Source organism: Lacerta agilis, chromosome 8 (assembly GCF_009819535.1).
Source record: "Lacerta agilis isolate rLacAgi1 chromosome 8, rLacAgi1.pri, whole genome shotgun sequence".
NCBI classification, from domain to species: domain Eukaryota; kingdom Metazoa; phylum Chordata; class Lepidosauria; order Squamata; family Lacertidae; genus Lacerta; species Lacerta agilis.
Window position 1 is genome coordinate 5,134,033 of NC_046319.1, and position 14,781 is coordinate 5,148,813.

General features: G+C 46.3%; 1 protein-coding gene across 4 annotated transcripts in view; it reads left to right on the top strand.

The window, feature by feature from the left end:
- Positions 1-14,781, top strand: part of GFPT1 (glutamine--fructose-6-phosphate transaminase 1) — a 41,688-nt gene extending 26,907 nt beyond the window's left edge. For 2 of the 4 annotated variants that reach the window (XM_033159159.1, XM_033159160.1), the window contains 7 exons: positions 61-117; positions 3,232-3,389; positions 8,744-8,858; positions 10,664-10,791; positions 11,615-11,782; positions 13,991-14,152; positions 14,449-14,781. In XM_033159159.1, coding sequence (XP_033015050.1) covers positions 61-117; positions 3,232-3,389; positions 8,744-8,858; positions 10,664-10,791; positions 11,615-11,782; positions 13,991-14,152; positions 14,449-14,493 — 833 coding nt within the window. In that variant the 3' untranslated portion in view covers positions 14,494-14,781. The remainder of the gene's footprint in view (positions 1-60; positions 118-3,231; positions 3,390-8,743; positions 8,859-10,663; positions 10,792-11,614; positions 11,783-13,990; positions 14,153-14,448) is intronic. The other 2 variants (XM_033159161.1, XM_033159163.1) reach the window with 1 other exon arrangement.

A 14,781-nucleotide genomic window follows, 5' to 3' on the forward strand; every position in this document is an offset into this window, starting at 1 on the left:
CCATTGCTCATACAAACAATATGTGTTTCTGTTTGTTTGTTTGTTTGTTTGTGTTTTTAGAAGTAATGAGTTCGGCATGCTTAGAACCAGACATGTGCAAGTTATCCGGGGCAAAATGTAAGAGTTTCAAAACAAAGGACAAACCCTGTGTGAATGTAGTGAAATGCAGCCTGAATTTCATGCATAGCTGTCAAGTTTCGGATTTGAAAATAAGGGACCAGCAGCCTCACCTATCCCGGGGACAGTCACATGGCAGTGGTGGGCGGAGCCAGAAGCAAACGTGGGCGGCACTGGTGTGAATGCGCGCAGTAGGCTTACTGTATTTTGGAAACGCTGCCCGTGGGCTACAACGCCTGTAAGCGCGGGAAATGGCTCCCGCTTGCTTTGAGGCTGCAAGGAGGTGAGGTCTTCCCAGTCCCTGGCCAGCAGGGGGAGGGAGAGGAGCTGCTTCCTTTGAAAAAACGGGAAATTAAAGGGATATAATAAATAAGGGATAGCAGCGGGAAACTGCTTGAAATAAGGTAGATTCCCGGGGAAAACGGGATACTTGACAGCACTGATTTCATGCCTAAACCTGAGCTTCAAATATAAGCTAAAGATTAAATCATGTGCATACATGTTTATTCATTATGTGTTTGTGATATTTATCTCTATATCCCGCCTTTTCCTTGGTCCGGGACTCAAGGTGTGTCTTACGCAAATTAAACCGAGACAGATAAAATGCAAAAAATGAAAATGATTAAAAAGTAACTAAACTCTAATAGAACTAAAACAATATTTTTGTTTTTATAAAAATCTGGTGTATATCTACAAATTACTGAAGGAACCTTACTACTTTACCAGAAAAGTAGTTTTGACTATTTATACCAGAGGTCAGCAAACCTTTTCAGCAGGGAGCTGGTCCACTATCCCTCAGACCTTGTGGGGGGCCGGACTGTATTTTTTTTTGGGGGGGGGAATGAATTCCTATGCCCCACAGATAACCCAGAGATGCATTTTAAATAAAAGGACACATTCTACTCATGTAAAAACACACTGATTCTCGCCGTCCGCAGGATTTAGAAAGCGATTGGGCCACATCTGGCTCCTGGGCTTTAGGTTGCCTACCCCTGATTTATACTATAATATGGTATAAGTAAAAAGGGGCTAAATAGCCAAAACTGTTTTTTATAATCACTTCCAGCACCATCGCTGCGTTGAAAATGAAATGTTGCCGTTCAGATGAAATGGTTGAAGCCTGGGCACTTTAGTTTGCCAAATAAACTTTTTCTGTGGAATAAAAGCTAAAAACCAATTGTAGAATCTTCTGCCCTCCTGGACACATGAGTCGTATTGGGTAGTCACAAACAGCAGATTCCTTGCAGGGTTTCCCATCCCTCTGGGGCAGCCTTCACCGACCAGTGCCCTCCAGATGTTGGACTGCAACTCCCATCAGCCCCAGCCAACACAGCTGATTGGAGTTGTAGTCCGACAACATCTGGACGCTCCTTTAGTGCATAGTGATTTCTTCCTTGGCCAGGGGAACTGCTAGAATATATTCTGAGCGTAGAAGGCGCCTCTTAGAATGCTCCCTGCTGACCATAGTGATCGAGGAGCCGGCAGTCTGCAGGCTGGGGATTTGACACCCTCTGCTGGTGATTTGCAGACATGCCTATAATCTTCTTTGCCATGCACTTGGTATTCCTGTTGTTACAGCGTTTTCAGTGTAATAATAAATAATGAATTCTGTAAATTCATAAGAAGTAGTTAGTAGTTTGAACTGTTTTATGAAAAGCAGCTGTAATTATGTCTTGTACACATAACATACACATAACACAAAGAGCCATCTAGGCCAGTGTTTTTCAACCACTGTTCCGTGGCACACTAGTGTGCCGCGAGATGTTGCCTGGTGTGCCGTGGGAAAAATTGAAAAATTACTTTATATATACCGGTAGTCAATATAGGCACAGAGTTAATTTTTTTAACATTTTCTAATGGTGGTGTGCCTCGTGATTTTTTTCATGACACAAGTGTGCCTTTGCCCAAAAAGGTTGAAAAACACTGATCTAGGCAGATCAGTCTAGATTTGCTCTAGTGCCAGTGGAATATATCCGGTAGATGGTTGATTGGTAGGGTGATTTCTTTCCAGAAAAAGGATTTGGAATCCTGTAGATATTGTTGCCATTTACTTCTCTTTCTCAAGGAAGCAGAGGGTGGCCAGTGACTTAGTATTTGCCCAGTTTACTGATTTTACTCTCCTTTTGCATCATTCCAAAAACAGTGTGCAATTTGGGTATTGTTTAAAATGAATAACACCCCCCTCAGTTTGCCATCTTAACATCTGGCTGCTATTCTTATTACAATATCTTGTCCGGTTTATTTAGATATTTTATATCTTGCCTTTCTGCATCTGGGTGTACTCCAGGCAGCTCACATAAAGGAACAACAACAAATCATAAAATCCAAATCAGCAATAATATGTTTTCCCTAGGTAGTACGCTATTGTAATGCAGCTGCCTTCTGTTCATGATGCTGAACAAAGAAGGGGAAGAACTAGAGTTCTTCAGAGAGCATTGCTGCTTTGCTTAGGTCTGTGGTTTCTCGTCTAGGGTGCCTATCTCCAGCAGCAAAAAAAAAGTTAATGCAATTCTAGGCTGCATTAACAGAAGTTGAGTGTCCAAATCAGGGGAAGTAATAATAATACACTATTCTGCCTTGATCATACCCAGCCTGGAGTCCTGTGTCTAGTTCTGGACATCGCAGTTTAAGAAGGATATTGAAAGCTGGAAGGGTATGCAGAGGAGGATGACAAAAATGATAAGGGTCTGGAAACCAAGCCTAATGAGGAACAATTGAGGGAATTAGGTATGTTTAGCGCAGAGAGGGCTGAGAGGTGATAGGATAGCCACCTTCAAATATCTGAAGGACTGTCACATAGAAGGTGAAGCAAGCTTGGTTTCTGTTGCTCCAGAGGGTAGGATCTGAAGCAGTGAATTCAAATGACAAGAAAGGAGATTCTGATTAAACATCAGGAATGACTTTTTGATGGCAAGAACTGTTGGACAATGGAACGGTCTCCCCCGGACTCTCCTTCATTAGGGGTTTTTAAGCAGAGGTCAGATGGCCATTAATCAGGGATTCTCTAGCTGTGATTCCTGCATTGCAGGGGGTTGGGCTAGAATGATTCTGTGGCCTCCAGGTTAAGCATTTTCTGACTCTTGATGGTGTCTAATGGTATCTGTCTCTCTGCAGGTGAAACAGCAGACACCCTGATGGCCCTACGCTACTGCAAGGAGAGAGGAGCCCTGACTGTAGGAATCACAAATACTGTGGGGAGCTCCATATCTCGTGAGACAGACTGCGGGGTTCACATCAATGCTGGGCCAGAGATTGGGGTTGCCAGCACAAAGGTAGGGGTTCCTTGTATCATCAGAGGCACTCACACTTGGCACCAATAAAGCTCAGTTGAGTCACATAGATTTGCATATCTTGTAATACATGCATCTGCTCTGAATCCTATGTTGCAATGCAGGGGGTTGGACTAGATGACCCTCAGGATCCCTTCCCACTCTACAATTCTGTGATTTCTCAAGGAAAGGCTGAGGGAGCAGGGGCAGGCATAGGGGTTCTTTCCCAGTTCATCTACAGTGTGCAGAGGGTGTTTAGAAATACCCACATTTTGAATAGTGCCCTCCAGGTTGCGTTAAGTTGAAAGAGGCATAACTTCTTAAAGAAATCCTCATTTGAAGTGCAGGCACACAGCACACACCCCCTTTCCCAGCTATTATTTATTTGAATTTTTAGCTGCTTGTTACCCAGAGGCTTGCAATTGACTTACAATATATTTATTAAAATAAGCATTAAAATGTTAATGCATTCATGCAAAAACACAGAGCATAAAAATGCAGCCCCCCGTAACAGTCACAGGAAGCGCACACTACCAGTACAAATATCCTCCAAGCTCAGTGGCTCCCAAACCTGTTTGGGGCCCTGCCTGCTCTATAAACTCATCCCCAGTGCCCTTACCCTACCCTGTAAGAAACATTATTCAAAATAGTGGTCTGCATGGCCCACTGTGAAAGATAATACAACAATAACATTTGGAAAAGTAGCAATTGATTGCACATTGACTCAAATTCCAGTTACATCTATTTAGTTTCATTAATTCAACGAAACTGATCAACTTGATACAGCGATACCAGGTTTTCAAAATAGGATAGTCATTTACACCTCCAGTTCCCCCCACCCTTGCTTGCCTTTTAGTCCTGTCCTGTCCCCCCCAGGTAATCCCCTCTGGGTGCAGTTCTGCCCACTTTGGGAACCACTGCCCTAGTCTATCAGATGCATGGGATTCAGGTAGGTAGCCATGTTGGTTTGACGCAGTCGAAATAAAAAATTAAAAAATAGTCCAGTAGCACCTTAGAGACCAACTAAGTTTGTTCTAGGTATAAGCTTTTGTGTGCATGCACACTTCTTCAGATACACAGAAACAGAAGTCACCAGACCCTTATATATAGTGGGGTGGGATTTTTCTCAGAAGGGTAGTAGGAGATGGGTGATTGGCTCAATGGGTATGATAAACCTGTTGATGACTGTTAATGACTACAGTTAGTCCTACAGGAAAAAGCAAGGGATAGTATGTAGATGACCAAAAATAGCTTTAGCATGTGTAATGAGATAAGAATCCAATATCTCTGTTCAGACCAGGTCTCTCCATCGTTTTCAGTTTAGTATGCATGGGAGTAAAAGTAGGTGCCTGAAAAATACTAATGAAGGTGGCGTTCCTCAAATGGAGAGCCAGGACTGAAAAGACCTTCTCTCTTGCCATCCTCCATCAGGCACAGGGATTACTGTTCCAGGTGTCTTCCGCATGGTTCTTTCTGTAGGGCTGCTGTGTTAGTGGAAAGAGCCACGCTCTTTGAGCCACCTGCAGGCAGTAGGCAGGGCCAGAACTCCAGCCTGACTTGAGGATGTTCCTAAAAGGGGCTGCTCTGTAGGTATCTCCTGATGACCACTCAGAGAACTTTAGTTATTGGTGAGCAACCTATTCATACCTGTAAAGGTAAAGGCACACCTGACTGTTAGGTCCAGTCATGGACGACTCTGGGGTTGCAGTGCTCATCTTGCTGTATAGGCGAGGATGCCGGCGTTTGTCCGCTGACAGCTTCCAGGTCATGTGGCCAGCATGACTAAGCCGCTTCTGGCGAAACCAGAGCAGCGCACGGAAACTGCATTTACCTTCCCACCGGAGCGGTACCTATTTATCTACTTGCACTTTTGACGTGCTTTTGAACTGCTAGGTTGGCAGGAGCAGGGACCGAGCAACGGGAGCTCACCCCATTGCGGGGATTCAAACCACCGACCTTCTGATCAGCAGGCCCTAGGCTCTGTGGTTTAGACCACAGCGCTACCCGTGTCCATACCTTTTGTTGTTGTTGTTGTTACAAAAACATACCCGGGTCCATACCTTTACTCCTATGCAAGAGAGACCCAAATAAAAACCAACCCCACAGTCTGTGGATTGTGCTATGTGCCATATTATTGGACTGGGTTTTAAATTGTACTGAATAATTTTTAAGAAATCAAGACAATTGATAAAGACTTAGATGGAGAAGATGGTACTTTAAAAAAGAAACAACTGGTGCAAATATTAATCTGCTCTGTTTGTTATGGTGCATTTTTAAAGTCTTGGAAGGTTACCAAGGTTTTGCTTTGTGGTGTGGGTTTGAGATTAGGGACTTTTTGCAAGCTACAAGAAGGAGAATATAGACGACATAAATGTTAGGTAATCTCTTGGTGTATATCATTTTCATGTACATATATAACTCAACTACTTTTTATATTAATTTTTTCTTTAAAGCTTACTAAATAAATAAATAAATAAATAGGGACGCGAGTGGCGCTGTGGGTTAAACCACAGAGCCTAGGGCTTGCCAATCAGAAGGTCGGCGCTTCGAATCCCTGCGACGGGGTGAGCTCCCGTTGCTCGGTCCCTGCTCCTGCCAACCTAGCAGTTTGAAAGCACATCAAAGTGCAAGTAGATAAATAGGTACCGCTCCGGTGGGAAGGTAAAAGGCATTTCCGTGCGCTGCTCTGGTTCACTAGAAGCGGCTTAGTCATGCTGGCCACATGACCCGGAAGCTGTACTCTGGCTCCCTCAGCCAGTAAAGTGAGATGAGCACCGCAACCCCAGAGTCGACACGACTGGACCTAACAATCAGGGGTCCCTTTGCCTTTACCTTTAAAAACAAACCATTAACACCCAAACGTTGGAAGAGTCTTTGAGCAGTGAATAAGGCAAGATCCCAGGTGATGGGGAGCTCCTCTCCCTATCTCAGTAGATTCCCACCAGGGCTTCCTACATCTCCTCCCTGCTGCCTAGAGTTGCTTTCCATGGTTTGTTGTGTGAGCTGCTGCTGCAGCTGGCCATTCTGCACTCTCCCCCCCTCCCTTCTCCAGACCTCCAGGCTGTAGATCCCCGTAAGAACACCCTTAAGAGCCTTCTGAGTCAGGCCAGTGGCCCTCCTAGTCCAGCATCCTGTTCTCACAGTGTCCAGCCATGTTTCTGTGGGAAACTTGCATGCAGGATCCGAGCACAAGAGCAACTCTCCCCTTCTGTGGTTTCCAGCAACTGGTATTCCAAACCATTTCTGCCTCCGACTCTGGAGGCAGAGCAGTGCCATCCTGGCTTGTAGCCATCAATAGCCCTCCCCTCCCTTTGTCTGGTTCTCTTTTAAAGCCATCTGGGTAGGGGGCCATCAGTGCCTCCCATGGGAGCAAGTTCTGTAATTTAGCTCTATGTGCTGCATAAAGTATTACTTCCTTTTATCTGTCCTGAACCCTCCAACACCCTTCCCCTGGGGGGAGGGGGTCAAAGAGGGTCCCTGGCAAATATCTCAATATTTCTTCAAGGTGATGGAGCTGCTTCTTTTTCCTCTTAAGGTTTTTAAAAAATGTGTTTAATGAAGAACGAGCCTTGGCCAAGATTTGTATGCAAAGGCGCCTGCTCCTTTTTCGTGGGGAACGTGCTGCAATATTACATGAGCTGAGAGGGTCTGAATTCACTTGTTGGAGCAATCAGGGTATTCATTGCAGCTGACAGTCCAGCTCATTTTTAGCCTGCATTGGCAGTTTTGAAAATATTGGTGTTCCTTTCCATGAGGCCAGTTAAGAACTTCAGAATCTGTTTCTTAGGCTGTTCTTGGCTGCTCCAGGGACCCAGGTGAGGAGCCACTGTTCTGGCCCAGAGGCCCTGGAGCCTGGGGTAGCCCATGGCAATGAGAGGGGAGAGTGCCATTGGACCAGATAGCTGGCAAGGATCAATGGTTCCTAGCCACCATGGCTATGTTCTGCCTCCACTGCCAGGCAATATACCTCTGAATACCAGTTGCTGGAAACCGCAGGAGGGGGATGTACTTGTTTTCCACTATTTGGCCACTGTGAGAACAAGATGCTGGACTAGTGGGGAAGTTTTTTATTGGGTGGGGTGATGGTCACCCAGACCTTCCTGGTCCAAGCACAGCACTCTGTCCTCAGCATCTGGCAGCCCAGGACTAGGAGGGGTATAAACATGTATTTTTGTGTCACGGACGCTATTTTGTCCTGCTCATGCTCCTGAGCATGTTGGCGGCATCCCAAGAAGAGCAGGTGTTACACATTACATTCTCCCCTTGCCCCATTTAAGACTGCATTTCTGGAATATGTAATCACGGTTTAGGAATCGAAGTTAACTCAGATAATGCTTTTTGGAGGAGACTATTGATAAACTTGAGAAGGCAGCTGGTGGAAGTTGTCAGACAATGACAGGCCTTTTTCAAGTTGCAGTGGTGGAACCTCCAAATTAGATTCAATACTTAGGAGTCAATAGAAAGTAGCTCCTCTAGATTAATAACAGATCTTCTCCCTACATCTTGCCATTTAGTGCTCTAGATACTGGAGTGCCCCCCACCGTGTCTAGAAATAAGGTTCTTCCAAAGAGGGATTTGGATTTAGGGCTGGACTAGGATGCACACCCTCCCTCCAACACACAAACACACACACATATTTCCTCCTCAGAGTCAGCCTTTCTCTGCATTGAGCATACACAGGTTCTCAGCCTGCTCTGAGTTGCTGGGTTGTGCCTGTTGTTTTCTCTCTAATCAGGCTAGAAGAAAAAAGGAGAAGATTGCAGGGCATGCCCCTTTCTGTCAGGCTTTAGACAGAATTCAGGGGTATTGACTGGCGCTCCCCCCGACACTTTCCTGCCTAAGGATGTGAAGATGTACGAGTGCGAGTTGTGCCTTGGGTGCAGGATCTCTGCCTCTGCCCAGGCATGAACAACAAAATTACAGAGCCTCCAGCTGTAAGAACTGGCCACACACTCAGCTGCTCCCTTATTCTTACTCTCCAGGTTAGCTAGGATAATTGTCGTCAAGTACGTTTGAGAGTGGCTAGGTTAGATAACTGATATAAGTTCGACCTGATGGGTGGTGTCCCTTTGCTGCTAACTGGAGGTAAAATGAATAGCATTGTCTGTGGCGATTGAGCTCCCTTGGATTTGGTATCCTCTTTCTCACTGGAAGAACCAATTCTTTCTGGTGCTTAGGGGCTGGCCTGGTTTGTGCCAGGATCAAGTGGGATAGTGAAACCCTGTGGGCACCTGGGCCCCCCACTTGTATCCCAGCAGTACCCTCCTGAGCTGCTTTCAGGTGTGAGTTTTGGACAGCTTGCAGCATCTTAGCAGACCTGGCAAGCATATGCACAGTGATGTCCTCTCTTTCCGCAGGCCTACACAAGCCAATTTGTGTCGCTAGTGATGTTTGCGCTCATGATGTGCGACGACAGGATCTCCATGCAAGAAAGACGGAAAGAAATCATGCGAGGCCTCAAGTTATTGCCAGGTGCGTACAGGCGCTCTGTGGCGTCATGACAAAATGTGATTCTTTGAAGGAGAACAGCAAGGCAAGGATCGACTTGATGAGGGTAGTGGGATGGCTCACTTGCTTCCTGGTTTTGTGAGAAGCTGGGAGATTTGGAGCAGCAAGGATCTCATCCAGATCAAGTCCCTCACTGCCACATAGCCTGTATGGAACTATGAAGCCGGAGTGTTCTCTGATGCTCCATTCTTGGTTAATCCACACTAGCTACTAATCAATTTTTAGGCATAGTTCAAAGTCTTGGTTATTAAACAGTTTTGGAGTAGGATCTTTGATGGGCTGCTTCGTGCTGCATGAGCCTGTTTGTCTGCTGCACTCTCCTGAAGGCCTTTCTCTGTAACCTGATGCCATCAGAAGTCTGGGCTGGGTTGAGTGGCAGGGCCTTTTTGGTTCTGGCACCCAGACTCTGGACCTTAGGAAGCCTAGTTAGAATCATATAATTGCAGAGTTGGAAGGGACCCTGAGGGTCATCTAGTCAAACTCCCTGCAATGCTGGAATATGCAGCTGCAACCTTGACATTGTCAGCACCACACTCTAACCAGCTGAGCCCCTTCGTTTGTGGTGACTAGTGCTCTGTCTCTTTTGCCAAGCTTTCGGTTGTGGTTTTTTGCTCATTGTTCATCTTACTGTTTTGATTGTATTTTAATTGATGACATTTGTCACTTGGGGGGGGGGCTAAATATGTTTTTTTTCCTTCCTTTTTATTAAATATTTTATTGGTTTACAAAAGTATGAGCAATGTCTCTCTTTTTTTCAAAGTAACATTTTTACGGATCAGTTTCATTTGTTGAGACATTAGTGTTATATTAGGAAGAAAAGGAGGAAAGCGGTGGAGGGGGGAAAGGTGAGTGGGGGTGGGGTCGGGTGGCCATGTTTCTGTTTTACTTAATATATGTGTGGGGTTTTGTGTCAGCATCGCTTGGGCAGGCTCTCTGCTATTCGCTTGTGTTCCTTTGGTGGTGAGAGAGGTTGGGGTTGGCCAAGGTGTGGTTGTTCATTTGTGATTGGCTGTGGTCAGCTTTGTTTTCATGTGTGAGTGGGGTGTGTGTGTGTGTGTGTGTGTGTGTGTGTGTGTGTTTGGATCAGGGAAAAAAAATTCCTTCCAGTAGCACCTTAGAGACCAACCAAGGTTGTTCTCGGTATGAGCTTTTGTGTGCATGCACACTTCTTCAGATACCAAGTGTTTGGATCAGGTTAGCCATATTGATTCGTATGCTGTTGGTGGATTTTTGTTGTTGTCTTCTTGGGCTGTGGATGTGATAAAGGGGAGCCATACCGGAGTGAAGGCGTCTGCTAAAGATGGTTTTTTAAATAAAATAAATACATGAGGTCTGTGGGTAAACTCTTCAGCTGTAGAAGATGGGCTTGTGCAGGAATAATAAGTTGCATATGAAAGTGAAAACAGTCATATCTTCAAGAGAACAAAACATAATTATTTAAAAGCCACGTCAAGCATTGCATCAGTGTATCTTGGTTCTTTATTGTCACATCCTCAAACGTGGATCACTTTATAAGTTTTGTTGGAGGATTTAGGAAAACCGCCTCCCACCTCTTTTCTCCAGTGCTAATGCATCCCCAATAAAAATTGGCGGCTCCAGGTGATGGTTACTTTTACTCTCTGAAGGCCCACTGATTTGTGCAGTTTTCAGTACAGCTTTTAAATGCCACGTTGAACATTGTTTCCAAAGTGCATGTAAAGCCACTTCTAGTCTGATTGCAGCGGCACCTGCGTGTTAACATGTTGCCTCCCTCTTGCTACTTGCAATAGACTTGATCAAAGAAGTCCTGAGCATGGATGATGAAATCCAGAAACTGGCCACAGAGCTTTACCACCAGAAGTCAGTCCTCATTATGGGCCGTGGTTATCACTATGCGGCATGCCTGGAAGGTGCTCTGGTAAGAATCACATTTTCCTTCAATAATAATAATAATAATAATAATAATAATAATAATAATAATAAGTCTTATCCATCATTATGTGTGTTAAGTTTGGGGGGTCAGACCAGACAATGAGCAGATAAATGAGGAAGGGCGTTTTTAAAAGCATGTCTCTAGTCATTATAATTGCAAAGGGAGGGTTTAAAGCTGCTGTCCCCAACCTGGTGCCCTCCAGATGTTTTGACTGCAACTCACATCAGCCCCAGCCTGTATGGGAGTTGTAGTAGTCCAAGTGATCTGGAGAGCACTGGATTGCGGAAGGCTGGTTTAAAGTGTATGGGCAATCCCTGACAACAGAAAGAATCCCAAATGGACTGAGTAGGTTTTATAAAGGTCAGAAATGCAGATGGGTTTTAAATCAGGCCTGCAAATATGGTTGTCTGCTAAACCGAATGCTGCTCAACAGCCATCTCCTGTGACCTACCAAGAGTTTTGCAGTTCTCGTGGTAGTTTTTTGTGTTTCTGCAGTCTGTGGCAGGCAGAAACCAGCTGGAGGGTTCTGGAGCCACTATCCACAGCTGTTGGTTTGTTTTTAGCTTGATTGAGCACCTTCCCCCCCCCCCCCAAGGAGCTCATGGTGGCATGCATGGTTGCCCCCTCTCATTTAATCCCCACAAGACCTCTGTGAAGCAAGTCAGGCTGAGATGCAATGACTGGCCCCCAAGGTCACCCAGCAAGCTTAATGGCTGAGCGGGGATTTAAACCCTGGCCTGAGGAGGATCTTTGTTTGAGAGAGAGAGAGAGAAACTTCATGGACTAATGTGTTGCACCTTCTCTGCAGAAAATAAAAGAAATCACCTACATGCATTCGGAAGGCATTCTGGCCGGGGAGCTGAAGCATGGGCCCCTTGCCTTGGTCGATAAACTGATGCCTGTCATCATGATCATCATGAGGGACAGCACGTACACCAAGTGCCAGAACGCCCTGCAGCAAGTCATTGCCCGGCAGGTGAGTGCAGGCGGGAACAGACAGAGCCCAGCTCTGCTCCACAAAGTCCCGTCTTCCTTTGCTTCCCCTCGGGGATAAAGGATGAGGCACTGGAATTGGCAGTGCCCAAAGGTGTCGGGAGTGGGTGGTGGGAAAGAGGGATCTGTTTCCTGTACCCCTCAATCCTTGGTGTAAGGGTTTCGTTCACCTCTTGCTTGTGTGTTAATTCCAGGTTGGAATGTGGGATCCTCAGGCCCCTTTTGAGTGGTCAGGGTCACAGCCAAGGCTGCTGGCATTCCTCAGGCAAGATTTCCTCCTTGCACAGCCAGACAGTTTTACTTTTATTATTTACTGCATTTATCTCCTGCCTTTCCCTAAGGAGCTCAAGGTGCCATACATTCTTCTCACAACAACCCTGTGGAGTAGGTTAGGCTGAGAGGCCTGGGGTCACCCATTGGGGATTTAACCCTGGTCTCCCAGGTCCAACACACTAACCACCACTGCTGACTCTCCTTGCCCTCTCCTGCATCTGCATCAGTTGCCTAGAAGTCTTGCCTGCTCAAGGCACGGATGGGCAAGCTGAATATCCAAGATACTTGGGAGAGGGGTTTCCTCTTTGAAGCTGAATAGCTCTTTCCCTTTTATGGATGTTTCTAGGGGACAAACGTAACCGCATCTGTTCCCGTGCTCCCCCCGCCCCCCCGCATTTATGTATAAACGTGCCCCATATTTCTGTCAAATGGGAAGCCTGAGCGAAGGGAGCAGCTCAGGGGGCACTTTGACCTCCGCCAGCTCTTATGCCAGAACTGAGTAGCAGTGCCTGGAGCAGTGGAGAAAAGGGGTGAGGGAAGAAGCGGGAAGGCATCACCTCTTCCAGCCGAAAAAATGAGGCTCTGAACCTGAACAGGAGCTGAAGGAAATAGCCATTTCCAATGGTGTTTGCTTCTCTTTGTCAGCCCACCCCCCTTGAAGACTTGCCTCCTGGCTTGCTCCTCTTAGGATCTTCTCCAGAGTGAAACGAAACTAACCGCATCTGCTCTTCCCTGTGTTTTCACTCAAGAGTAACATAAACCAATAACTAGGGAGATGGTAAATAACTGAAAAGTGTGTTTCTTGACTACACTCATTGTTTTCATTTGGGCCGACAAAAGTGGCATGTAGCAAATGAAATGGCAAACATCCAGTGGTTCCAGGCTGAGGCCCTCTTCAACTCCTTGCAGGCAGAGCTTGTTGCTGGTAAAAAAAAAGGAGGCCTCTTCCATCCTCTGTAGCCCCACGTGAGCCAGCACAACACTGTGAGGCACATTCAAGGCTCCCAGGCTGCTGTTTCTCCCTTTCTTGGTGGGAACCAGCCAGAATGATGCCAAGTCGAGTGGCTTCCAGACCAGCCCCATCTGGCCAGCAAGCAGAAACCACTTTCCAAGCTGGCTGTTGTGACACCTTTTGAATTCTGCTGGCGCAGCCTTATTTCATTCGTGGGAGAAAAGCACTTTTTCAAGCTCTTTGTGCCCTGAGACAAAGGTCTGAGGAGACAGAAGAGTTCATGGGGCGGGATTGGTGGGGGTAAGGAGACAGCTATCCCTCCTAGCTTGGTTTCCCGGCCTCCCACACAGGACGGGGCACAGCCAGAGCAAAGGAGACTGGCTTGCACTGCTCTCTGGGTACCCATGTTCCCTCCAGCCTGCCTGCCTTCCTAGCCCAGGATCAGGGTCAAGCAGTGGCCCAGCCAAAGTGATTTGCCCCAAGTTTTGCTCAGCCATGCTCTGTGGCGTGGTACCTTCTGCAAAGCAGGTGCAGGAATGCTGCCAGCATACATCAGTGTGACGCTTGCAGGGGAGAGGGATTGAGATTGCTCTCCTCTGTCACAGTTTGGGGTCTAGCACTCCAAGACCTGCTTGCAGCAGCTGAAAAATGGCACCCAGCAGCGATTGGAACCCACTGGTGTCAAAGAGAGCTGTGAAGGTGCAGTAAATAATACCCTGAAGGTGGTGGTGGAGCTGCTCCTCCCGTTCTCCTTCCCACAGGCATGTTGCCAGGAGCAGTGCGATTCTTCTGGCCTGCCATTTCCTCATGGTTCCTCAGGGGCAGAGGAGACCTCTCAGCCTTTGCCTCATCTTTCTCTCAAGTGTGTGGGGAAACTGAACCGAAGAGGTGGACAGAGGCCTCCTCAGTTTGGGAGTGGAGAAGAGGCTGCCCCGCCTTTTTCCTTTACACTTGTGCTCCTTGCAGGGTCGGCCTGTTGTGATTTGCGATAAGGAAGATATTGAGACCATCAAAAACAACAAGCGAACCATCAAAGTCCCTCACTCTGTGGACTGTCTGCAGGGGATCCTGAGTGTCATCCCTTTACAGCTCCTGGCTTTTCATCTTGCGGTACTCAGAGGCTATGATGTAAGTATACCACACTTTTAAAGATCACCTTTACTCCTTCAGTGAACATAAGGAGCGCCTGCTGGACCAGGCCAGTGGCCCATCTGGTCCAGCATCCTCTTCTCACGGTGGTGTTTCACAAATCACTTAAGGTGGTGTGAGTCCACCAGCTTCAGCTGGGTTAGGTGGGCAGCTTGGGCGCCTTGCCAAATAAACAAGCAAGCAGAGAGAGCATTTGTGTCTGTAACAAAACAATGCCTTATAATGGCTGTTCAATTTAAAATGTCCTTTAAAGGTTTTTCCTTTTTCTTTTTCAGGTTGACTTTCCAAGAAATCTGGCCAAATCTGTTACAGTTGAGTAGCATACTCTGTCATTAATACTTTGGCAGATGTCAGCAAGAGACTCTCTCTTTTGGTACTGGGACACATTGATTTTAAAAGTCCTTCTTTGATTCAAATCTTAAATCCCCTGTTCAAGAGTCTTTATAATTCTGTTGCATTTGTGACTGTTAAATGTTGAATCCACAGGCTATGCCAGCAACATTGTTAAATGATGATCATTTCAAGATACAGTTTTTTTCTCTTTAAAAAGTCATAATCCTCCTTTGTTGTCTAGCTGGATTGTTTCAGGCCTCCATAGTGCTGAATTG